The sequence below is a fragment of the Brassica napus genome, chromosome A9 (genome assembly GCF_020379485.1).
Source record: "Brassica napus cultivar Da-Ae chromosome A9, Da-Ae, whole genome shotgun sequence".
Taxonomy (NCBI): Eukaryota; Viridiplantae; Streptophyta; class Magnoliopsida; order Brassicales; family Brassicaceae; genus Brassica; species Brassica napus.
The window spans coordinates 43,770,564-43,792,558 of record NC_063442.1 but is presented as its reverse complement, the minus strand read 5'-3'; the positions used below and the strand labels follow the sequence as shown (position 1 = coordinate 43,792,558).

General features: G+C 35.9%; 7 protein-coding genes across 8 annotated transcripts; 3 read left to right on the top strand and 4 right to left on the bottom strand.

Annotated features, from left to right (window-relative positions):
* Positions 1-1,333: 1,333 nt before the first annotated feature.
* On the top strand, positions 1,334-4,728 carry LOC106420108 (transcription factor GTE4). 2 transcript variants are annotated; one of them, XM_048741938.1, is made up of 5 exons: positions 1,334-3,523; positions 3,612-3,660; positions 3,755-3,868; positions 3,964-4,055; positions 4,287-4,728. In XM_048741938.1, the coding sequence occupies exons 1-4, from the start codon at positions 1,802-1,804 to the stop codon at positions 4,011-4,013; spliced, it is 1,935 nt and encodes a 644-aa protein (XP_048597895.1). In that variant the 5' UTR covers positions 1,334-1,801; the 3' UTR covers positions 4,014-4,055; positions 4,287-4,728. The 2 variants fall into 2 exon arrangements, with proteins under 2 accessions (XP_048597895.1, XP_048597894.1); XM_048741937.1 differs by having other exon boundaries at positions 1,335-3,523; positions 3,964-4,050.
* A 351-nt stretch (positions 4,729-5,079) lies between these two features.
* On the bottom strand, positions 5,080-6,797 carry LOC125578641 (LOB domain-containing protein 2-like). The gene is made up of 2 exons (XM_048741941.1): positions 6,717-6,797; positions 5,080-5,748 (listed from the first exon to the last, which is right to left on the bottom strand). Exons 1-2 carry the CDS (start codon positions 6,732-6,734, stop codon positions 5,128-5,130), a joined length of 639 nt encoding a protein of 212 aa, XP_048597898.1. The 5' UTR covers positions 6,735-6,797; the 3' UTR covers positions 5,080-5,127.
* A 624-nt stretch (positions 6,798-7,421) lies between these two features.
* LOC106420203 (metacaspase-1) lies at positions 7,422-9,385 on the bottom strand. The gene is made up of 5 exons (XM_013861053.3): positions 8,887-9,385; positions 8,368-8,698; positions 8,035-8,155; positions 7,716-7,946; positions 7,422-7,617 (listed from the first exon to the last, which is right to left on the bottom strand). Exons 1-5 carry the CDS (start codon positions 9,245-9,247, stop codon positions 7,558-7,560), a joined length of 1,104 nt encoding a protein of 367 aa, XP_013716507.1. The 5' UTR covers positions 9,248-9,385; the 3' UTR covers positions 7,422-7,557.
* Positions 9,386-9,392: 7 nt separating this feature from the next.
* Positions 9,393-16,018, top strand: LOC106419954. Its single transcript, XM_013860792.3, has 4 exons — positions 9,393-9,640; positions 9,721-9,765; positions 9,962-10,305; positions 12,515-16,018. Exons 1-3 carry the CDS (start codon positions 9,542-9,544, stop codon positions 10,292-10,294), a joined length of 477 nt encoding a protein of 158 aa, XP_013716246.2. The 5' UTR covers positions 9,393-9,541; the 3' UTR covers positions 10,295-10,305; positions 12,515-16,018.
* Positions 10,573-12,328, bottom strand: LOC125578642 (heavy metal-associated isoprenylated plant protein 28). The gene is made up of 3 exons (XM_048741942.1): positions 11,536-12,328; positions 11,349-11,424; positions 10,573-11,181 (listed from the first exon to the last, which is right to left on the bottom strand). Exons 1-3 carry the CDS (start codon positions 11,539-11,541, stop codon positions 10,793-10,795), a joined length of 471 nt encoding a protein of 156 aa, XP_048597899.1. The 5' UTR covers positions 11,542-12,328; the 3' UTR covers positions 10,573-10,792.
* Positions 16,019-16,810: 792 nt separating the features above from the next.
* On the bottom strand, positions 16,811-20,135 carry LOC106453639 (protein AGENET DOMAIN (AGD)-CONTAINING P1). The gene is made up of 3 exons (XM_048741943.1): positions 17,297-20,135; positions 17,037-17,214; positions 16,811-16,953 (listed from the first exon to the last, which is right to left on the bottom strand). Exon 1 carries the CDS (start codon positions 19,173-19,175, stop codon positions 18,738-18,740), a length of 438 nt encoding a protein of 145 aa, XP_048597900.1. The 5' UTR covers positions 19,176-20,135; the 3' UTR covers positions 16,811-16,953; positions 17,037-17,214; positions 17,297-18,737.
* Positions 20,081-21,147, top strand: LOC106451399 (ribosomal L1 domain-containing protein 1). The gene has a single exon (XM_013893328.3). The coding sequence runs from the start codon at positions 20,198-20,200 to the stop codon at positions 20,972-20,974; it is 777 nt and encodes a 258-aa protein (XP_013748782.1). The 5' UTR covers positions 20,081-20,197; the 3' UTR covers positions 20,975-21,147.
* The last annotated feature ends 848 nt before the right edge of the window (positions 21,148-21,995 follow it).

The window sequence follows — 21,995 nt, the reverse complement described above, 5'->3', positions numbered from 1 at the left end:
CAAATTTCATATCAACTCCATTAAATGTAAAATCCCAATCCATCACTATATTTAGTTTGGATTTTCAAATCCATGAAAATATGTATTGAAATCCATGCAAATCCATTCAAAAACATTATGAAATCAAATCTATTAGTTAATCCGTATGATTGAATAACACTTGATTTGAATTAGAATTTATGAATCATTAAACGAATAACACATGATTTCAATACATATTCTAAAATCATAGATCTAATAACACTATATTTAGTTTTGATTTTCCAGTCCATCAAAATATGTATTGAAATCCATGCAAATCCATTCAAATACATTATAAAATCAAATCTATTAGTAAATCCGTATGTTAAAATAACATTTGATTTGAATTAGAATTTATGAATAATTAAACGAATAACACATGAATTCAATACATATTTTAAAATCATAGACCAATAACAATATATTTAGTTTGGATTTTCAAATCCATCAAAATATGTATTGAAATTCATACAAATCCATTCAAATACATTATGAAATCAAATTTATTAGTAAATCAAAATATGTAAAAAAAATTAGGAAAACATTGGCAAAAAATTAATAAAAAATAACGAAATGATAACAAGAAAAATAAGAATAGGCCGAAGAAGATACATAACATATGTTGTAGATGTTAATGTGATAATTAAATATATAATTTCACAAGCATTTGTTATTACTAATATTTCTCAGTTATTTTTATATCAAATGCGATTTTCAGTGATAAAAAAGCAAATCCGACCCAATTACGGAAACAAATATCATCTAAAATTGCCTTTTCCATCTCCGGAAATCGTCTTCATTTTATGTTAGGATTTGAATTTGAATTTGAAGATTTCGAGTTTTTAAAGTTCAATGACGAAGATAATTGATAAAAAAAAAGTTAACAAAAGTCAATTATAATTTAACAGTTGGCTATTTTAGTTACCAATTTTATTAAATCAACTATTAGTTGGGGAATAAAATTATGCAAGTGACACCTCAGTATTAAATTGCTGATTTCAAATAGTTGAAGATTTAAGTGGTCTTTTTTCCTTACTAAACTCATAGAAAGTTTTCTTAATACTTTAAAAAATCAGGCTTAAAGAAAAAAAACAAATAAATTTCTATTAGTTTGTGAAGTTGGCTCTTTTTCCTTATAATAAATAATTATAATCACTTTGGTGATTAAACTTTAAAGTATACTTTTTTTCCAAAAATAATATAAAAAAATTCAATTTTTCTTTTACATGAGTGTTGTTCTTTTAAACTGATTTTTTGCCCAATTGATTCTGTTTCCGGCCCAACCCTAAAAGCTCCGGGTCGGGTTTAAAGAAAAAGGAAAAATCAATCTCGGGTTGCTCTTCTTCACCTCTCTCTCTCTCTCTCTGCGGCGCCTTCCTTCTCTCTCCCAAGCTTCCTTCGATTCACTTTCTTAAAACACCAATATTGCTTCCTCTTCTTTCGTTTCTCACCTCATGCCTTCTCCTTCTCTTTCTCCCCAGGGTTTGTTTCAATCTCGAATCACATAGAGATTTCAATCGACCTAATTGTCTCGCCTCTCATCAAAAACCCAACCCCAATTTCTACACTCGGCATCTACTCAATCTGTGGCGTAGAAACCCCTAACTCGTGGTCATTTTGCACACTCTCCCAAATCGAAAAAGGCTCCGTCTTGAAATTAGGGTTTCTCACGGTGGAGGCTTTTTTCCGATCTAATTTGAGATTTAAACGAGGCAAGTGAAGGAAGAAAGGGCATCAATCGATCGAGAATCGTGAAATTAGGGGTTTTCGAAGTTCATGTATGGCTTCGGAGCCTGTTAACGGAGATGGAGCTCGAGAGAAGAAGCAAAGCATTAGAGTTTATACGAGGAAAGGTAAAGGCCAGAGGAAACATTCACCCTACTTTGCATTTGACGGCGGCGATAAACCAGAAAACAATCATGCGACTCCACCTGAAACCCTAGCTCGAGAGTCTCTGGATCCTCTCCATGAGGCACGTGCCACTGCACCTGAAGCACGTGCCATTTTAGACGATGTCAATACAGTGGTTGTTGATGAGAACTCTATCAAGGAACCTCCTAAAAGCCTTCCCCTTGAGGATGCTACTAACATGGTTGTTGACAAGAAGGCTATTGAAGTGTCTTCTGAGGATGAGGAATACGAAGATCACCTTATAAAAGAAACTCATCCTGAAAATGCTGCTGCTGAAAGCGTGCCAATGGAGGAGGATGTAGATGGACGGATAAGGATACATGTAGCCTCCAAGTCTAAGCAGCAGAAGGAGGAGATCAGGAAGAGGCTTGAAGATCAGCTCAACGTGGTCAGAGGTCTTGTTAAGAAGATTGAGGACAAAGAGGGGGAGATTGGTGCGTATCACGACTCTCCTCTCACTAACGGAGGAGGAAGGATTCTCTCAGGGTTCGCGTCAGCTGGACTTCCTCGTGAGGTCATCAGAGTGCCAAGGCCTTTGAACCAACTCAGTATATCAGTGCTGGAGAATACTCAAGGAGTCAATGAGTATGTGGAGAAAGAGAAGAGAACACCCAAGGCCAATCAGTTTTACAGAACTTCAGAGTTCTTGCTTGGTGACAAGTTGCCACCGGCAGAGAGTAACAAGAAATCAAAATCGAGTTCAAAGAAATACGGAGGGGAGGCTGGTCATGGTTTTGGTGCAGGCTCCAAAGTTTTCAAGAACTGCAGCGCTCTACTAGAAAGGCTGATGAAGCATAAGCACGGTTGGGTGTTCAACGCTCCTGTAGATGTGAAGGGTCTAGGTTTGCATGATTACTTCACCATTATAGAACACCCTATGGATTTGGGAACCGTCAAGTCTACGTTAACGAATAATATGTACAACTCACCGAGAGAGTTTGCCGAGGATGTTAGACTTACTTTCCACAATGCCATGACTTACAACCCACCAGGACAAGATGTCCATATCATGGCGCAAGTGCTGTTACAGATGTTTGAGGAGAGGTGGGCTGTTATAGAGTCTGATTACAATCGTGAAATGAGGTTTGTCACTGCTTATGAGATGAATCTTCCAGCTTCTACGATGAGGTCTAGACTTGGTCCAACGATGCCGCCACCGCCTATCAATGTGAGGAATAGTACAATGGATTGGAGTAGTCGCCCTGCGGACTTGCAGCACCCGAAACCAACCACAACTCCTGGCAGAACACCGACCAGTGCAAGGACCCCTGCTCTGAAGAAGCCAAAGGCAAACGAACCGAATAAAAGAGATATGACGTATGAAGAGAAACAGAAGCTTAGTGGCCACTTGCAGAATTTGCCTCCAGACAAATTAGATGCGATTGTGCAAATCGTTAACAGGAGGAACACTGCTGTGAATCTAAAAGATGAAGAAATTGAAGTCGATATTGATAGCGTTGATCCGGAGACTTTGTGGGAGTTGGACAGGTTTGTAATCAACTACAAGAAGGGATTAAGCAAGAAAAAGAGAAAAGCCGAGTTGGCTATGCAAGCTAGAGCAGAAGCTGAGAGGAATGGTCAACAACAGATGGTACTTGCACTCCTGATGATCCACTCCTTTTATCCTTTCTTTAATCTGTATGTTCGTCTTTATATATATATATATTCTCTTATTACAGGCTCCAGCACCAGTGGCACGTGAGTTTTCTAGGGAAGGTGGCAACACAGGTAATTTTACAGGCCATTTTGTTAATTCCAGTTGCCTCTGTTTGGTTTGAACTACGTAGGGGTTATAATTGCTGTTTCTGCTTTGTCGTATCAGCTAAAAAGACACTCCCTACGTCATTACCGTCTCAAGTGGAGAAGCAGAACAATGAGGCAAGCAGATCAAGTAGTTCAAGCAGCTCTTCCAGTGGGTCCAGCAGCTCTTCTAGTGGTACGTTCTTTTATTTGAGTTATCTAACTAATGTATTGCCTTGGTGCTGCTGTTGTGATTTTGGTGACTAAACGCCATCTGTGTTTGGTATGCAGATTCGGACAGCGACAGCTCTTCTTCGTCATCTGGGTCAGATCAGACCTAGAGACTACTGTTCAAGAGGGTTTGGTGTTGACAAATATGTAAGGTCATCCAAAGATTCATCTATTATCCATTGTTAATCTGTTAAGAAGCTTTTGTTGACTGTTTGCTAAATAGCACATGTGGCATCTTACTTGTCTCTGTTTGGCATGGTTGTAATACATTTGTATGTGATTGGTCTTGTTCAGTTCATAAGTCTTGGTTCCTAATAGATTGATTATGCCTTAACGGTTTCTGATTATATAACCAGAATTATTATGCTTTGTGGGTGAAACAGGGCGTTTGAAAAGATGGAAGATTAGAGTTAGAAGAGCATTTGGGAGGTTAAAGATGAGGTGACGTACAGGCTTGAGGCAGAAATATTACAACGTGGTTTTGTGCAAGGAAAGATTGTATTATATTCACGAACTGTTAGATTATAAAGAAGTATATTCTTTCTTTTTCTTTTTTAGAATTGGTAGTTAGTTTGATTATGTGGCTGGTCTACTTTTAGATATAACCGTAGGGTTGGTTTGGTCTGTTTCGGCACTTTTGTATATCTCTGCCTCTCTCTCTATCGTTCTTCTGGTCTTTAGCTGTTTAGTTGGTTTGCCTCATAATATTTTCTTAGTTAGGGCTTTTGAATCAGCAAAAAGCATCACAACTGATTCTTGATGACTTGTGTTTTGTAAGCTTGTTATCAAGCAGATTTGTTTTGGCCACTTATCACCTTCTATCTCTTTGCTATGCCTTAATATTTTTCACAAACCTTTTCTTTGTTATTGCATCTTGAAAAAAAAAAAACTCTTCCCCAAGTGTAGACTGGCTTTTGATTTTGCACGCAATAAATAACAGCTTCTCTTGTGTTCGGAGTTTTACGTGTGTTAAACCTAACCGGATATATATTCAATGGGTTTTCGTTTAACCGGAAACTCGGTTCAACGACTAAGTTCGTTAAATGAATTTTAATCCTATGAAATGTAACTTATATTCGCACCAATTAATAAGCATACAACTCTTTTAGTTTTTATTACCATTAAACCTCAATTACACAATTCACAATCATATAAAATACACTACGAATCGCATTAAAAATAAGAAAGAAAAAAACTCAACAATGTATAATAAGCTAGAATTACTTAGTGTGGGAGATGATGTTTAAACCCATTAATCACAGCATAACATTGTTGCCTTTGATCTTGCTTTAAATTTCCCCAGCCACCTTGCAAATTCCTTGATGTATATCCACCGTTTATAATCTCCCGATTCACACCAACACCATTGTTATTAACAACACTAAACCCACCCGAGCCACTCGAGTTTATCGCTGATCCGTTCTTGTTGTTATTGCTATTGTTGAATACACGTTGTTGATTATTATTATTATCCCAAGTAACAAGAGATTGGTTATGAATTAAGCTTTTGTACAGCTTGAGCTCTTCACTCTGCCTCATGTACTCTCCATAAGAGCCAAGGACCGGATCTTTCTGTCTCCATAGAGCTTCCCATGTCAAAGAATCAGTCAGCTTAGGGCGGTCCTCTTCACGTACGGTCCGTACCATTTTCTGTACGTTACTAACACCAAACACTTTGTGAACAGCCTGAAACTCCTTGGTCTTGCGAGCTGGAAAATAAGGCGATAAGATGCATTCGTTGTTGCATTTCTTTCTCTGGTGTTTGCATGAAGCACAAGCTTGATGTGGAGGTGCGTTATTGGAGATGTTGCTGTTGTTAAAGTTCATTTGCATCATGTCATCTCCCTAGTGGTTACAAATATCACATTTTAAACAAGATAAATTACATTTCTCTGCGAACCAATATGGTTTTAGAAAATGTCCACGTTATAGATTTACAAAAATGTTTATTTCTTTTTTTTTTGTATAAAAAAAAGTGACAATATAGCAACAAATAGCACAAACAGAATTACATGTCAAAGTCTAGAGAAACATTGGATTCAAAAAAATTCTACATATTGATTTCCTTAATAAAAGGTGTTATTTTAGGGTTTTGACAAATGTTTTAAAATCTATATTATATTCTTTACCGTTTCCGAAATAAAATTATTTAGTTTCTTTTCCAGATAATCAATTATTTTCAAAAGGATAATATTCAAATTTGTTACAAAATTGTGTTGACAACATAAATTTACATTGTTAAACAACAAAATGCCTAAAGATATATATTAAAGTATGTCATATTTATCGATTTGGAGGAGTATAACTATAAATTATGAGTAAATTACGAAAACAAAGATGATGTTATACGTCCCAACATCATAAGAGAAACTAAGGAGTCGTAATGAATTAGTTTCACGAAATCTAATATTCTAACCAGAAACACAACTTACAAGTGCGAGTTCATACATACGAACGAATACATAATATGGTCATTCCACCATTCTTAAATATATTAAGAGAGAAAATGTATTAAATATGTAAAGTATAACAAATGATTATGTATCATACTCTATAGATTATGAAAATCACTTCTACGTCTGCATGTATAATACATGCATGGATGTATCTAGTAGCCTACGTCTGCATATGTATCTATATATATATATATATATATATATATATGCATGGATGGATCTAGTAGCCTATAATTGAAGCCTGATACATAAAATATAGCCACGCCATAACCGTATATAGTCATAATTTACAAGAGAAAACATCTATCTCAGAAGAATAAGAGTAGTGAACATAACTTCAAGAAGGGTCATACAAACCTCTTGCCTTTCCTTCATTTGTGGGTAAATAGCAACTGGATATATGTGTTTATATCGATGACAAAGGGATTAATATAATGGTGCACAAAGAGTCTATTAATGTACACGAAAAGATTGTTTGGTTCAATGAAAGAAAATGGTGTTTGGATGAAAGGTCGATTATGAGATTTTAGGTTGCTCATGACAAAAGGAGAATAACAATTTAACAAACCGATTTTAAAGTAATTTTTAATAATAATAATTAGATTTCGGGAAATTATAATTCCAATAAAATTGTTACTATTTTCGGTATTTCTGAATGAAAATGTGTGGACAGTCAATATAAGAATATGTTAAAAACTATTAACAGTTTGGTTAGACAATTATTTGAATATATGTTGTAAAAAAAAAGACAATTATTTGAATACATATAGCAATGAAACATGGGAACAAGTCTTAATACTTGCACATTTTGGTCCTGCTCTTAGTATAATGAGGATCTTACCATGTTCTTATGCATTATGGACGAGAGTTTGAGATACCTTGTTATGTTTGATTACCAAATACGCAGTTTGAATTATGTATTTTTGTTAGTATGAATTTCTCCATGTTTACCACGTGAATTAGATATTATCACCTATAGAACGAGCAAGGATAGTAGCACTTGTCTCTGTCAAGATTCTGCTTGCTACTGCATATATAACAGCATAAGCATAAGCATAGACATATAGCATATCATATCCTCATTAAAGCAACGAATCAATGTCTTACATATTATTCTTTTGAAAGAAAAAAGTAAAAAAAAAAAAAATCAGATGGACAGATTCGCATCGCACTCGCTATACATTAAGTTTTGTCTTTACTAAAGAATGAAAGGCTTTGCATAGACATCGAATGGTTCACAAGCAGTAAGTTGAGGCTCCTGTCAAAACACAGATTCAAACACACATTACTACCAATTCAAACACGCATTACTACCAATTAGTCAGAACAGGAGTAAGTGAAACAAGGATTATATACCTGTCTTAATCCACCCATACCACTTCCCCCTGTCAGAAGCATGGTCAGCACACTCGAAACAACTCCACCACCGCCACCACCAACACTAACACCACCGCCACTCCCTGTATTCCTTATCGTTGTACGCATAGAGTTCAGAATGTTTCCATAGGTTGTACCTTGTGGGCTGCGTTCAATCGCTTGGATAAAACAGAAAGTCATAGCACCAGTAGACGTGATCTTCGACAACGCCTGTACACACACACACATGTTTTCAATCATGAGTTTAGGAACACAGCTACAAATGCAAGACATATGACTTAAAACTCATTCTACTTACTGATGTATCCGCCGATGTCTGATCATCATCACATCCACTTATTGATATAGCTTCTCCACCAGCTGTTCCTTTCCACAAACCTGACCTTGGCCTATGGTCTTCCCACACATACTGCCCAGATCTGTTTCAATATCAAACAAGTGTGTCCATCAACGGCAATTAAAAGAACATATTGGAGCACTATTATAAATGCATAATTTTTGAAATTATCAATTTCTAATAACTTCAACCAATAGTAAGTAATTCAATAAATCTAATTAATTCTCTTGAAGTTTACAATTTCTATATAGTAAACATAAAAATAATTTTTTTTGTGAAGGTAAAAAAACTAACCTGTCCATTCTACATAAGAACGGTAAATCAAGAACAGTTCCACTATGGCAAGCATCAATAATCGAATGAAGCTTAACACCATGCGGAAGAGGACGCACAATAGTCGCATTAATCTCATCATCAACAATCATCCCCTGAGTTTCGAAGTCCAGAGGACAGAGCGTCTCATCATATCCATCAACTTCATCACCGTTGTAGTTTCTTTGACGAGAGCCATGACCAGAGTAGTGAAAGACAAGCGAGTCGCCAGCTGTACATCCCTGTACTAGCCAATACAACGCCATCCTCATGTTTTGCTTGTTAGGGATACGGTACGGGTCAGTTTCTTCCTCTGCATCAAACAGTTAAACATCATGAGAATTAAAATAAAAATATAATTAAAATGTGTTTTTCACTTTAAACCGTGTTCTAAAAATGCCTAGACGTCCGATTCGGTTTATACCGGTTTAGACCGGTTTAGACCGGTTTAGTATTAGTTTAATCAGTTTTCAAGGACAATCATCACGGTCATCTCTTTACCGGTGAGCATGAGAATGGAATCTGGGGCGAATTTGAACTTATTGATGAGAAGGTGACGCATGCACTTGGCGTCGTTGATGCATCCCTTAAGCTCGTGGCGAGAGAAACGGTACGAGATACCGCAGATCACAGCTCTTTTCCTGCCGTGAGGGTGAGGAAGCTGACCGAGAGGCGCGGGGACGTGCGAAGGAGGAGGAGCGACGGCGGAGGAGTGCGATTGAGGAGGAGGAGGGGCGGAGCGAGGATCGGCGATGTGAGTTATGGCTTGGCAGAGAGCGCAGCGTATGGATCGGGCGCCGGATGGGAGCTGGAGAGGGGTTCGGCAGCCGGAGCAATTGACGAGCATCGGAGGAGGGTACATGATTGGCGGGTGATGATACTCTCTCTCCGGTGAAGAATCTGATGAGGAGGAGAACGCGTGAGGAAGACGAAGAGGAGGACGAGTCAATTATTATTAGAGGAGACGCACTTAATGGAAGAAGAAAGCTAGATTAGGTTCTGACTAGTCACCAAACACCAACTTGCTCTTTAATGGGCTTTATTAAGCCCATTTAATAGTATTAAGCCCAATGTAACTTTTCGAAATTTGAATTTGACAGTAAGTCTCTTTATATTTCGCTCAGCGCTAAACCAACAAGCAAGAGAGACGGAGGAGATGAAGGGAGGAGGAGAGAAGAAGATGACTCTAGAAGAGTACGTTGATTACTTCAACTCTGGAAAGTCCATCGACTTCACTTGCTCATACCTCAATCAGGTATTTTGATTCTTCCGTCTGACTCTGATAGATCTGATTCTCCTCCTCCCTTTCTAACATTTGAATACTCATCTCTGTAGATCCTTCATCTGCACGGTTTCCGAAAGCTTCACCATTCGACTAAGGTAACCATCGATCGATCATCTCTTAAACCCGTAGAAATTTGAGAAAACAGCTTTGAGATTTTGGTTTGATCGAAGTTTTGAAGCTTCAGTCATCCGATTCCGTTAATTTGATTGTTTCTGTTAAATACTGGTTTACTCTGGTTTACACTAAACCAACTATACAATTGATATCTACTCTCGCGAATGATTGTACCAGAAAACTGTTGGCGAAGCCGTAGACGCAGTGGAGCTGCTAGATCTCTCTCGCTCGACTCTGAATCAAACCACACTCTCCTCATCGTCAGCTTCCCTGACTCTCGATCAAGTGATAAGCGATATCGAAGCTCTCAAATTGCAGGAATGCTGTATCACCTCTCTCCAGATCATCAGTTCAGATGATAGTAGTACTCGAGCAGTGGCCAATCCGAAAGAGCGATCGAACAAGAGAAAGAAGCAAGGAAACGAAAAGAAGATGATGAAGAAGAAGAGGAATGTTAAGAGCATCAGATCTGTGAATGAAGCAGCAGCTGAAACCTCATGCTCGTCCTAAACCACTCTCTGGTAATTTCCAATTAAGCTTTTACTATTCCGTAATCTCATGCTCCCTGTAGCTTGTGATTGAAATTTTTTATATCAATTGGGTACTTACGTTTACGTAGATAAATAACTATGGATTATACTTCGAGAAAAAGACTACGCGTTATACTATAAATGGTATAACAATGCGTATGAGCTCTGAGTGACACATCAATTAATTACCATTTGGACGCAATTTTTACCACTATATGGAAAATAATTTAAGAGAAAATTGTGTGTTACTTGTTTGCATATTGAAACTGATAATTATATTAATCTCTTTAAACTTAAAACAGAATTAAGTGCCAAAAAAAAACTTAAAACAGAATTAAGTAACCACTTGAGCTTAAGTTACATTACATAAGCACACAAAAAGTAACACATAATAGTTTTTTTTGAAGTAATGAACTTAGTTATGATTTCATACTTACGCTCGTACCATATAAGTACTAAGCAAAAAAAAAAACCACTTTCACATAATAGAACAAGCAGCATTAGGATTCTCGTCGCTGAACTTAGAACCAGCTTGGTGGCTGAAGATAGAGGCATGAACAGGATGATGCTGGTAAGACGAATAGTCGTTGCTATCGTAACCGTGCTTGTAATAATTGTAAGAAGAACCCGGGACCGGTGCATGGTGGTTGATTGGGCCGTTGCAGCCGTGAGGGTTGTAGAAGTAACCACCGTTTGTGCTATTGCTTCCACCGCCGAGGAGAGAGCTGTGGTCAGGGTTGAAAGGAAGCTGCCATAGCTCAGCTCTCCTACCGGTTTTTCTAACTTTCTTTAGAACTTTCTTCTGATCGGCGTAGCCAGTCACCGTCACTTTCTGCTGCACCATGTCGATTTCTACCTCATCCACTCCTGTTTTCATTCAACTGAGTCAACATCTCTAACTATTTTTAACACCCTTAGTTTTTGAAAATTAAAGTAAATGCAACTCCAACACAAGCACAACAATTTTTTTGATATAGTCTATGATTTACAGGAAATATATAAAAGCAATTCTCTATAGATCAAAGAGTTTTTACCTCTCATCTTCTGAAGGGCAGATTTAACTCTGCTCTCGCACCCCACACAGTCCATGTGAACTCTCATTTCAATAGTCTGAAGATAGATCAGAGATTGTTAAAATTCATATACAAGAAAAGACATATATGAATCAGAAAACATTTAGAAAATGCAAGAAACAAAATTCAAAACCAAAAGAATTCTTACCGTCATCTTGCACTTTATGTTGGTGATTTTAGAATGTAAGTAGTCAGATGCAAAATTTGTAGTTTGCGTTGAATAGTTTGATGAATGAATGGCATTGGCATTTGCACTGTATATATAGTGTTCCTTGCTCTTCAAGCTTACGCACCTATTTTCTTAGTATAAATTTATAAGTTTTTTGGTAAAATAAAATTATAAGTTTTCTATATTCCAAATCATTTAATAACTTGGGGACCAACGTAAGATAATAAGGTATTATTTTGCACCGACCTTTGTAAAGCGTGTAGTCCCAGCTGGGAAGAGGTTGCTTCATATGGGCATCCACAACGGCCACTTATTGTAGTTTCATTATATGTATATAATTTTCCGGCGTTTGCATGTATTTCGAATTTATATATACTAGAGACTTCGGCCGCGCTACGCGCGGAAAATGTTGAGTTTTAATAAGTTTGAGATTGAAAATTTAGACGATAGATATAAATCATGTCTTTTAGCATAAGTCTGCGAACAATCTCATGTAAACTCTTATTCTCTATATATTTAAATTGCTTAGTAAAGTTTGAAAGACATAAGTTGAGTTTAAGATTTTATAAAGAAGTAAGATTTTAAAAAAAAAAGCAATGAAAAAATTGTTTAAAATGCAAATAAATCAAGGTATCAAGCTATGTGGGAAAGAGAATAATAATCCGGATGATGCATGAATTAAAGTCACTCTTTGCTGCATGCTTGTGCATGATTTTTTATTCGCCTTTTGAAATGCTTTATGTAATCAATTGATTTGTTGAAGTAGAAATTTTGTTGCTGGTGATGAACTGAGTAGTAGTTTGCATGGAAAATATTGAATATTATTGTTCTGTTGATAAAAAAAATAGATATGTATTATGTTTTGATGTGTTTAACAAAATTATTTACCTTGGAAAAGTTTAGGAATTATGCTTGTGATGATGACAACTTTAAATTTCGTATTCTTCTTGTTTTGTAGGATGCTAAAATCTGCCGTTTACTTGTCGCGCAGTATGAATTTAACAATTGTCGACCTGAGATAGAGGTATATGTATGAAGAGAATTATGATTTCGTTTTACCTACTGTGTTAGACTTACATGTTTAGTCGTAGACCAATTGGGGCATCAATATTGAATTCTGGGTGGTACGGATTTATTTTTTGTATTATGAGTATCTGCCCGACGACATCTGCACAATGATTATGAGTTAGAATAAACATCCATATTTGTTTAATTGATATTGGGCTGACTTACTTACCTGGTAAGTAGGTGGGTGTAGTGGCTAAGCACAATAGATTTTTGTAATTCTGGGGAGAGAAATTGTGAACTGGAAATATTGGACCAATGTCTGTAACTTTCGATGTTATTGTCTTTTGATCGATCTGAATGTAATACGGCAGTTGGGTGAGTTTTCGATGTCGTGAATTATGTATGACAGAAAATCCTGAAAATTCAAATATTTTTTGGATTATTTGGCTGAATGTTTCCGGTGAACCGACCTTCTAAATAGTTGTCCCTGAATGTGAACAAATTTTGATGTGCCGAACCAATTGAGTAAATAGTGAGTATTTTAAACCAAATATGTTGAATTGGAAAATACATATATATGTATATGTTAAAGTTTTAATAAAAGGCTTACGTGGTGGTCGTAGCACATGAAGCCGATGCAAACTTTAGTATTATCCGCTTGGTGTTTTCTGATGTTCCAAACACTTCTTATATAAACCGTGATAGGGCGCACTGAGATTCCTTCCTGAAGTTGGTGGATTCTTTGAGGAATGTGTTGCATGTGAGATATCAATGTAAAACATGCGATTTTAAGCAAGAATATACATTCTCCAGTATTACAAAGTTATAATATATTTAAATTAATATTCTGTTAATTATTAAATATTTCATAAAAATAAAAATAATTTATTCTAATGTTGTTTGAATTGATAATATATGTACATACTTTTTTGTAAAATTATTAGGTCTGCGAGTGCAACCAAAACAATATCATTCATACAAAGCATAAGAAATTCATCCGAAATTACAGTTGTCTTACCTACAAAACTTCTAATAGTATAGTTAGCTAACTTCTTAATACAAATTTTATATCATTGACTATATAGATAGATATTCTTACATTGCTTACCACGTTTTTATCTGAAATACATAACTTCCTGCAAAATTGTAATTGCTATTGGAATTACACAAGAATGTCCAATACGATATAATAGAGTTGTATTTTGTAGTATGAACATTATAATTAATATATTTTCGGCGTCTTCTAATATGTAATTTGGCTTGTCTTTTTGGTCTACAAATTGTAATAAATAAGTAAAATATATATATTTTTTTTAAATGTTTAATTTTAATAAATTAGCACTCATCATTAAAATGGGTTATAATTTGTAAAGTATATAATATTGTTTACAAAAATAAATTTATTAACATAGGCTAAACTCTTATATCTATAACTATATATTATCTAAAAATAAATTTATTCGTAAACTATGTAATATATTTTCTAATCACCAGATCGAATGGATTGACGTAAAATTGTTTTAAAACTATCAACAGTATATTGTTTAAAAATGTTTATATAAAAAATATAATAGTATATAATAAACTTTAGTTCATATACTATTTAAAAACATGTTATTAGTAAACTTTGAAGTTTTGGTAATTAATTTAGAATATTAAAGAAAAATCAAATTTAAATTATAAATTTTCTTAAATAATATGATATATGCTACTATGCATAAAAATTTACTAAAATAATAGAGCTGCATTATTTAAACAGAACAGAATTTTTATTTCTAAATTCTGTAAAATACTACAAGGATAGATGTCAAAAGTATAATATAAATTAATTTAAAATGTGTTATATACAAAATATATAAATCAAATAATAATATATTTTATTGTACTTAACTTGAAATATAGCAGTAAGTAAAAAACTAATAAAAAGTTAAATGTATTAAAAAATCACTATCCAGTAACAAAAAATAAATAAATAAAAATCACTATATATTAATAATATGGAATAAAAAATATAAACGATAATATCATAGAGTTACACAATATATAACACTAAAATATAAATTATACATTTAGAACATTGGTTTGGAGTCTGTTTTTGCAAGTCTTTCTCAGAATTTTTTTATATTTAGTCTATAATTCTTCTCTATGTAATTGTCAATCCAATCTTTGATAAATAAAAGGGTTGGATAACGTGTTGGAGCAAGGATAATAAACGCAACAAATGGCCTCAAACAATTATAAACCTTAAGGGTAGAGCCTAGCTTAAAAGCAACGAAAAGTATAAAAGCTTCTACGCTGAACAATTCGAATCAGTTCTGAGATTTAGCCATGGCTTATTTCCGATTAAACACTGCAGAGAATGAAGCAGGAGATGACTTGTTTATCTGCAAGCGATGTGGCTTGGTTGGAGGGTGTGTTATCCATTCTAGTCTTGAACAGCGACTGTTGCAACCAACTCGCTGCAGATCAGATATGTCAATACAGATACCTGCTTACTAATATGTTGAGTTAATATTGATTCTATTTAGCTTACAGAGCTTCTGGAGAATAGTCGTGAGAAGGTGGGAGAGAGGAGCTGTTGGTTTAGGCAAGAAAGAGGTAGGTTTATGAGAGAATCGTTTACAACAGGGTATTAGGCAAGAGTTCCACTATTCAGTTCAAAGAAGCATTGTTAAGAATATTAACTTTCCTTTTCATACGCAGATTGATATAAATATGGTATTCTGTAATGATTTCAAAAAAAAAATACGTTTGTAGAGTAGACATTGAGAGGTATTAATATGTTTGCTTTGATTGCGTAATAGTAAATCACAGTTTCAAATCATTAACGTAGGCAATTCAAGCAAAAAAAAATGAATGATGAAAATCATTTCTTCTTCCACTTTGTTTCAAAAGAGGGAGTCATTCTTTATGACTAAAGGAAACTTCAATCCAAAAACATCAACAACAAAGAAAAAAAATAATGCAAAGAGAGTGGTGCATATAGATGGAGCGCAAAGTCAATCCTGTGAGCGTTTAGTTTCTTCTGATTCTCACCTCCTCTTCAAGCATCTGCACACTGCATCATTTGAGACAATTGGAACAATCAAATCAAAATTTTCCTAAATTTTAGAAGTATCGTAAACAAAAAATATCAAAAGTGGAGTTTTATCTTTACTACTACTACCTTCTGCTCCAAGAAACGAACCTGAGAAGATAGAGCTGTCCCCCTTTATGTCTATGAATATTCACAAACTTAAAGACTCGTAGCACTCTGTCCTCATCACACCAAATTGCAGCATAGGTAAATACAATACATAAAAGATCATAATACAATATGTAAATTGCTCAGAAGGATAAGAAGAAACCATATATCGAAATTGTATTAAAAAAACTTAAACATAAAAGTAAAAAGCCAGAAGTCTGAAAGGAAAAGAACACAAAGCCAAAAGAGAAACATAAAAAAAAAGACTTGGAATGCAGCAAAAAAAAAAAAACAATCACTGCATAAGAAGATAAGTAGAAAACCCATTAGCCACTCTTAGGACGTTTTTCCTCATCTGCCTCAAGGATCTCAGTGGCTTTTCTAGCCTTATCACCTGCAGTATCTCCAGAGCTTCCTTTGCGGTCGGTGGAGATCGAAGATCCGTTTGGTTTCACAGACGCGGAGGAGACGACGGTCTTCTCGCTGATCTTGCAGTCGGTGGAGATCGAAGATCCGTTTGGTTTCACATACGCGGAGGAGACGGCGGTCTTATCGCTGATCTTGCGGTCGGTGGAGATCAAAGATTTGCCGGTGGGTTCCATCGCAATGAATTTTAGAGAGAACATTATCAACTTTGAAGGACGCATAAGATAGGAAAACATATTTATAAACAGAAAATTGGTGAGGAAGGTGGAAAGGATCCATTGAATGATTTTAGTATAGTTTTGGTTAGAGGAGTTAATGGAGATATTACTCGGCAAAACGGTTTTGGAGAAAATATATAGAGATGGAAGAGATGGAGGTCGAAAGGCGAGAGAAGATCGAAGGAAGAGATGGAAGTCGAAAGGTGAGTGAAGATCGAATTAGGGTTACGAAGACAACGCATAACACATCGGGTCGGGCCAGCATCTGCAGACTGTGGGCCGTAAGAGCAACATTATTGGTAGGACTAATTTTTAAGTCCTTAGCTTATTTTATTATTATTTTATATTAAGAGACAAAAGTAAGAGACAATTTCAAAACTGTAGATTATTGGTAGGACTTCTTGTTGTCTCTAATGAATGTGCAAATGGGTGTTCTTATTCATGAAAGTAGATCGAAAATTACAACAAACGGTAATCATATCATCGGCGAATCTAACAAACGACAAGTAATCTAACAAACGCAAACCATTAAACATCTCCATAAACTCCAATGAAACAAATCTGCAATTTACAACAATTATAGACTTCAAAAGCCTTACCAAGCAAGAGAAAATAGGACACATAAACGAATCAAATGAAAGTACCTCTATGTTGAGCCCAAGACTTTACACAATTCTTATGGTACTTCTTACCACAGCTTTTACAAGAAAGCATCCTCCTTGCTCTCTCACTTCCTTGGCTTTCTCCCCAGAAGCACATTCTGCACGTTACATTCACGCCGGACTGAGCCAACTCTTCACCAACCTGATCGTTAGAGGAAAGCTGTCCAAAAAAACAAACAAACCCGATTCTTTATATCATCAACAACGAATACTAGTCAACGCAATTGGTAAAGAAAGTTAACCTCATTGACACCAGATTTAAACCTCTCATTGACACCAGATATTCGAAGGTATCCTGGTGGATCTTACGCCAGCGCAATTGAGGTTTCTCTCCTTGATCGTTGTAAACAACTTCAGTGTAGAAGTGCTTGGACAACGTCATTGTAGATGATAAACCCATTGTATCCCAAAGAAAATCACAAAGAGAACGAACACAGACGAAGCTACCTTCTACTCGTATAACCAGATACGAAACCAACAACATGAACAAATCCTTTCAAATCAGCATTGAGTACGATTTTATTATCATCAATTTACAAGAACAAAACCAGATTACACAAAGGATTCTTAAATAATTTTTTTTTGCTCAATTCCCTATATCTACCCTAATTTTCAATCTAATTTACTCAAACACCAACCATTCAATCAGATTACACAAAGCATACAATCAAATCGTCACAACAAAATCCAACCAATCCCCAAAACAGACAAGATTGATCGAGAATGACAAAAAATTCATCCAACTCTGAAAACAGAAGACAGAGGAGGAACACATACCTGATTTTGATTGGAAGCGGCGGAGAAGGTTTGTATATGAGGACAGAGCGGTGTGGATTGAGCGACAACAGATCGGGAGAGAAGAGGGAGACGATGAAAACGAGAAAGACCGTAATAAGATTCGGTCTTCCTTTCAGAGGCTGACACGTGCACTTAAGGACTAGCATAAAAACTTCTTAATTAGCAAACGTCCCTCTCCTTTTTCTTTATTATTGATTTAAATTAAATGATTATTATGCTAAGATATGTCCATAAGGACGGCGATAATCGTGCTCTAAGATCAAGATAAAAACAGGCAGAAAACATCAGAAACCCAAACCACGATGACGTGGCGATTTGCTGCATTATTACTGGATGAATTTACATGCTGATGTGGACCCCCTCAGAGGGCTTTATATTTGGCTTTTAGTATAGTTTAGATTATAAGAAAACAATATATATTTTCGATAATCAAATCATTTGTATGGGGTATTGATTGTTGAGTGATCTTTATTGGAAAATAGTTTAGACTACAATCTTAAGAAAAATGTATATGATGGCTGACCTTTATTGGCTGTAAATGTGAGGGATGGGAGAAGAGAGTTGACTTTTGGAATCAGTTCATGCATGTAAACTTGGGAGCAAAGCATGGACGATTGACACTTAGTGCTCAGCGTGCGACACTGACGGATCTTGTCCATACTAGCCGACCAATAACGTTCATAATCAATTTTTTACTGCTTAACCAATCTAAAGTTATCTGTTAAACCGGTTTAGAGGGTTCAAGAGTTCCGCTGAATTCGTGAAAGAATGTGGCTTTAAAAATTAAATATTTTGTGACACAAAAATTATTAAGTGGAATTTAAGAATATTTATCTAGTTATTAATACTAAAGACAACAGTTAATGACAAGAAACATGTCAGAATCTAAGAAGCACGTTGTTGCCTTGCTGCTGAAGAAACCCAGTGTCCGTTAACCAAATCAAAATGCCTTCTGAGACGTTCAAGTGGGTACTCGCACACATCATTGGTCGTGGGAAAGTAAACGGAGAACATATCGCCTTTTTGTCCGATGATCTCTCCGAACCACCACGCGTCTAAGTCGAAAGCATCAACCTTATCATGACGTCTAAACGTTGACGGCTGAAATAATTTGGGTGGCATCGGACGGATTTCGTCAGCGGAGATGATTTCGATCAATGGCATAGGGTCTTCACCTTCTGTCACAAGGTTCTTGTACTTAACCTTGTAGAAGGAGCCGCAGGGAAGCTTGGACAGTACCTTGGCCTCGAAGTAAGACCCGAAAAAACCATCTTGTTTGCTGCATACTTCAACTTTATCTCCTTTCACGAACTCCTCTTCCATTGTTAAAGAATGTTTATCACTGATTTTGTGTTTTATTTGTGAAGATACAAGAAGAGGGGTTGTGTGTATTTATAAAGAGTTTGTTTCCTTTTTTGTAATTTCCTTTTTAGTTTCGAACTGCTTGTTGTTTCCTTTTCTTCTCTGTTTTTTTTTGTTTCATTTGTTGGATTAAGCTTGAAGAAAAAAAGAAACTTGAGAAATAAGTTAACTTCTAATCCTACCGAGTTATGGTTTAAAGGATTAGGAAAATATCCAAATATGTTATACCTAATGAGTTTAGGAAATTTGAGATATATATAAGGAGATGCAAGTATGTTGCATAACTTATGAGTTTTGTGATTGTGTGAGAGCTTGAGGTTTTTGAGTGAGTTTTCCTCAAGAGATTAATAAGAGAGTTATTCTTATTATTGAGTTTATACAATTCGAGATTCTATATCATTTTCGTAATTAAATGGAAATTAAATGATTAGGCAATGAGGAGGCGTATTATTCTATTGACAATCTAATGTACATGAAATTTTATTGATAATCTAATGTACATGAAAGTGACTGTATCGTCACTGGTTATCTTATATTTTACAATTAAGGCATAATTGATAATTTTGGCAAATATTACTAAAAAGCATGTGTAATGAGATTCTCAATCTCAATCTCAATCTAAATCGAAATATAAATATTTTATATTCTAATAATGAATCTCTCAAAATAATAAGAAAACTACACTAAAATATTTTTATTTTTATTTGAATATTCAATATCATTAATTCTAATATATTTTATTTTATTACATTTTGAGACATTTTTAATACTATACCCAAGGAAAATAAGTAAACGTTTGTTGAAAACGCTAAAACGCCGTTAAAAATAAATTACAAAAGAAAAAGGAAACGGCAACGCTGAACGCTTCATAAAACTCGTACAATAACAGTCCTAAACCCTTTGTTTAGATCTCAAAGCCCTAAAATCGCAATTCTACCAGTCTTCTTCGCCCCGCCGCCTCTCCCTACTACTCTCACCGGAGAATGAGTTCCCCCGCCGCTCCTCCACCGTTATACCACTCGAAAATCGACGCAAAGAACGTCAACAGAGCCTTAAAGTCTCTCCTAAAATGGCGTGACTCCAAATCCAACCCACAGAACTCATCAGAGCCCCTCGATAACAACAACAACAGCGACGACGGCGGCTTCGTCTACCTAGTCGTAACCCTAAAGAAGCCTCCTCAAATCGACCGCACCAATCCGATAACGATCCCTCTCCCTCACCCTCTAATCGACTTAATCGACTCCCCTCCGGAGCTTTGCCTAATCATCGACGACAAGCACAAGAACAAAATCACGAAGGAGACGGCTCTGAAGAAGATCGAAGCGGATAACGTCCCGATCACGACGGTGATCAAGGTCTCGAAGCTGAAGGCGGAGTTGAAGAAGCTGGAGGCGGAGGAAGGGAGGCGCCACGAGCTCTTCTTCGCGGAGAGGAGGCTGATGCCGATCTTGCCGAAGCTTCTGGGGAGGGAGTTTGTTAAGAGGAAGAAGAGTCCGATCGCGATTAACTTGAGGAGCGGGAACTGGAAGGAGCAGGTTGAGAGAGTTTGTGAATCGGCTTTGGTCTACGTGGGAACGGGGACGTGTAGCGTTGTGAAGGTGGCGAAGTTGTCTATGGGGAGGAAGGAGATTGCGGAGAATGTTGTGGCGGTTATGGAGGGGATCGCGGGTTCGATTCCTGGGAAGTGGAGGAATGTTAAGTTGTTTCATTTGAAGTTGCTTGAAAGCTTGGCTTTGCCGGTTTATGAATCAGTTTGAGATATGGAGAGCTATTGAATGTTTTGGTTGGTTACAAGTTTTTGGGTTAATTTTAGTGGAGTTTTCTCTTATATGATGTGGCTGAAAGTGTTTAGATTATGCCGAGATTGAACTGAACAGAACCATTACAATGCAACATGTGATTTGAATGCAGAAAAAACACTTCCTTTTCAGGTAGACGTAACAAATCACATAGAATGGCTTTAGAGATTACATTTTTGTTATGTATATGAAAGAATCAAACTTTCATACTTTATTTGAACGACTTTGTATCCAAAAGTGAATGTTAATTTGTCCAGTCAAATTCTTTCAAAAAAAAAAAAATTTGTCCAGTCAAAAACTTGTTCACTAGAGCTGCGTTTCATCTCATGCTCATACGCTAAAAACTTGTTCATAAACTCAATTCCGACACTTTCCTACCAAAAAGTTACCGAGTTGAAACCACTTTAACTTCCAGACTCAGTGTTTAATCTGTATGTTTGTCAGTAGAGCTTGGGAGTTCGTGTATTGAATCAAAGATAAAACCTCTGTAACAACTAAAACGAATGAGCATGTAACAAAACAGAAAAAGGGTTTGTACTTTGCAACATAAGTATTATGAAAAATGACTTTGTAAATTATAATTCTTTTTGTGAACAAAGCAGTGTGATGAAAAACCAATCATTAACACTTCATAAATGGTGAAAGCAAAAAAAAAAAAATTTTACAGAATAAATCTAATGGTTTTTTTTTTTTGAAAAAGGGCTTTCATATTAAAAAACGATAAATGTTACAAGATAAGACATGAGTCTTATAGTTTGATAAAGTTTGCATGAAAAGATTGAATCTCAACCAATGAAACAACCAAAGTTGACTAGAATAACCAACACTGCAATGAAAGGCAATAACTAGTGATAAGAACCACGACCGCGGCGGCCACGCTTCCCTCTCCCTTGAACCGTCTTCCATTCCATGTCTTGGTATTTGCTAGGGGGTTTTGTTTCCCTCCCACCTCTTGTCAAGCTGAGCGAGCTAGAAGGCT

Coding starts and splice junctions, on each gene's coding strand:
- LOC125578642 (XM_048741942.1), bottom strand. Junction 11,182..11,348: donor TGCCCTTCAGAAGATGAGAG/GTAAAAACTCTT, acceptor GAATGAAAACAG/GAGTGGATGAGGTAGAAATC.
- LOC106419954 (XM_013860792.3), top strand. CDS start 9,542: ATGAAGGGAGGAGGAGAGAAGAAGATGACTCTAGAAGAGTACGTTGAT. Junction 9,641..9,720: donor CTTGCTCATACCTCAATCAG/GTATTTTGATTC, acceptor TCATCTCTGTAG/ATCCTTCATCTGCACGGTTT. Junction 9,766..9,961: donor AGCTTCACCATTCGACTAAG/GTAACCATCGAT, acceptor TGATTGTACCAG/AAAACTGTTGGCGAAGCCGT.
- LOC106451399 (XM_013893328.3), top strand. CDS start 20,198: ATGAGTTCCCCCGCCGCTCCTCCACCGTTATACCACTCGAAAATCGAC.
- LOC106420108 (XM_048741938.1), top strand. CDS start 1,802: ATGGCTTCGGAGCCTGTTAACGGAGATGGAGCTCGAGAGAAGAAGCAA. Junction 3,524..3,611: donor GGAATGGTCAACAACAGATG/GTACTTGCACTC, acceptor CTCTTATTACAG/GCTCCAGCACCAGTGGCACG. Junction 3,661..3,754: donor TAGGGAAGGTGGCAACACAG/GTAATTTTACAG, acceptor TTGTCGTATCAG/CTAAAAAGACACTCCCTACG.
- LOC106420203 (XM_013861053.3), bottom strand. CDS start 9,247: ATGTACCCTCCTCCGATGCTCGTCAATTGCTCCGGCTGCCGAACCCCT. Junction 8,699..8,886: donor TTCCATTCTCATGCTCACCG/GTAAAGAGATGA, acceptor TGTTTGATGCAG/AGGAAGAAACTGACCCGTAC. Junction 7,947..8,034: donor AGACATCGGCGGATACATCA/GTAAGTAGAATG, acceptor GTGTGTGTACAG/GCGTTGTCGAAGATCACGTC.
- LOC106453639 (XM_048741943.1), bottom strand. CDS start 19,175: ATGGAAGAGGAGTTCGTGAAAGGAGATAAAGTTGAAGTATGCAGCAAA.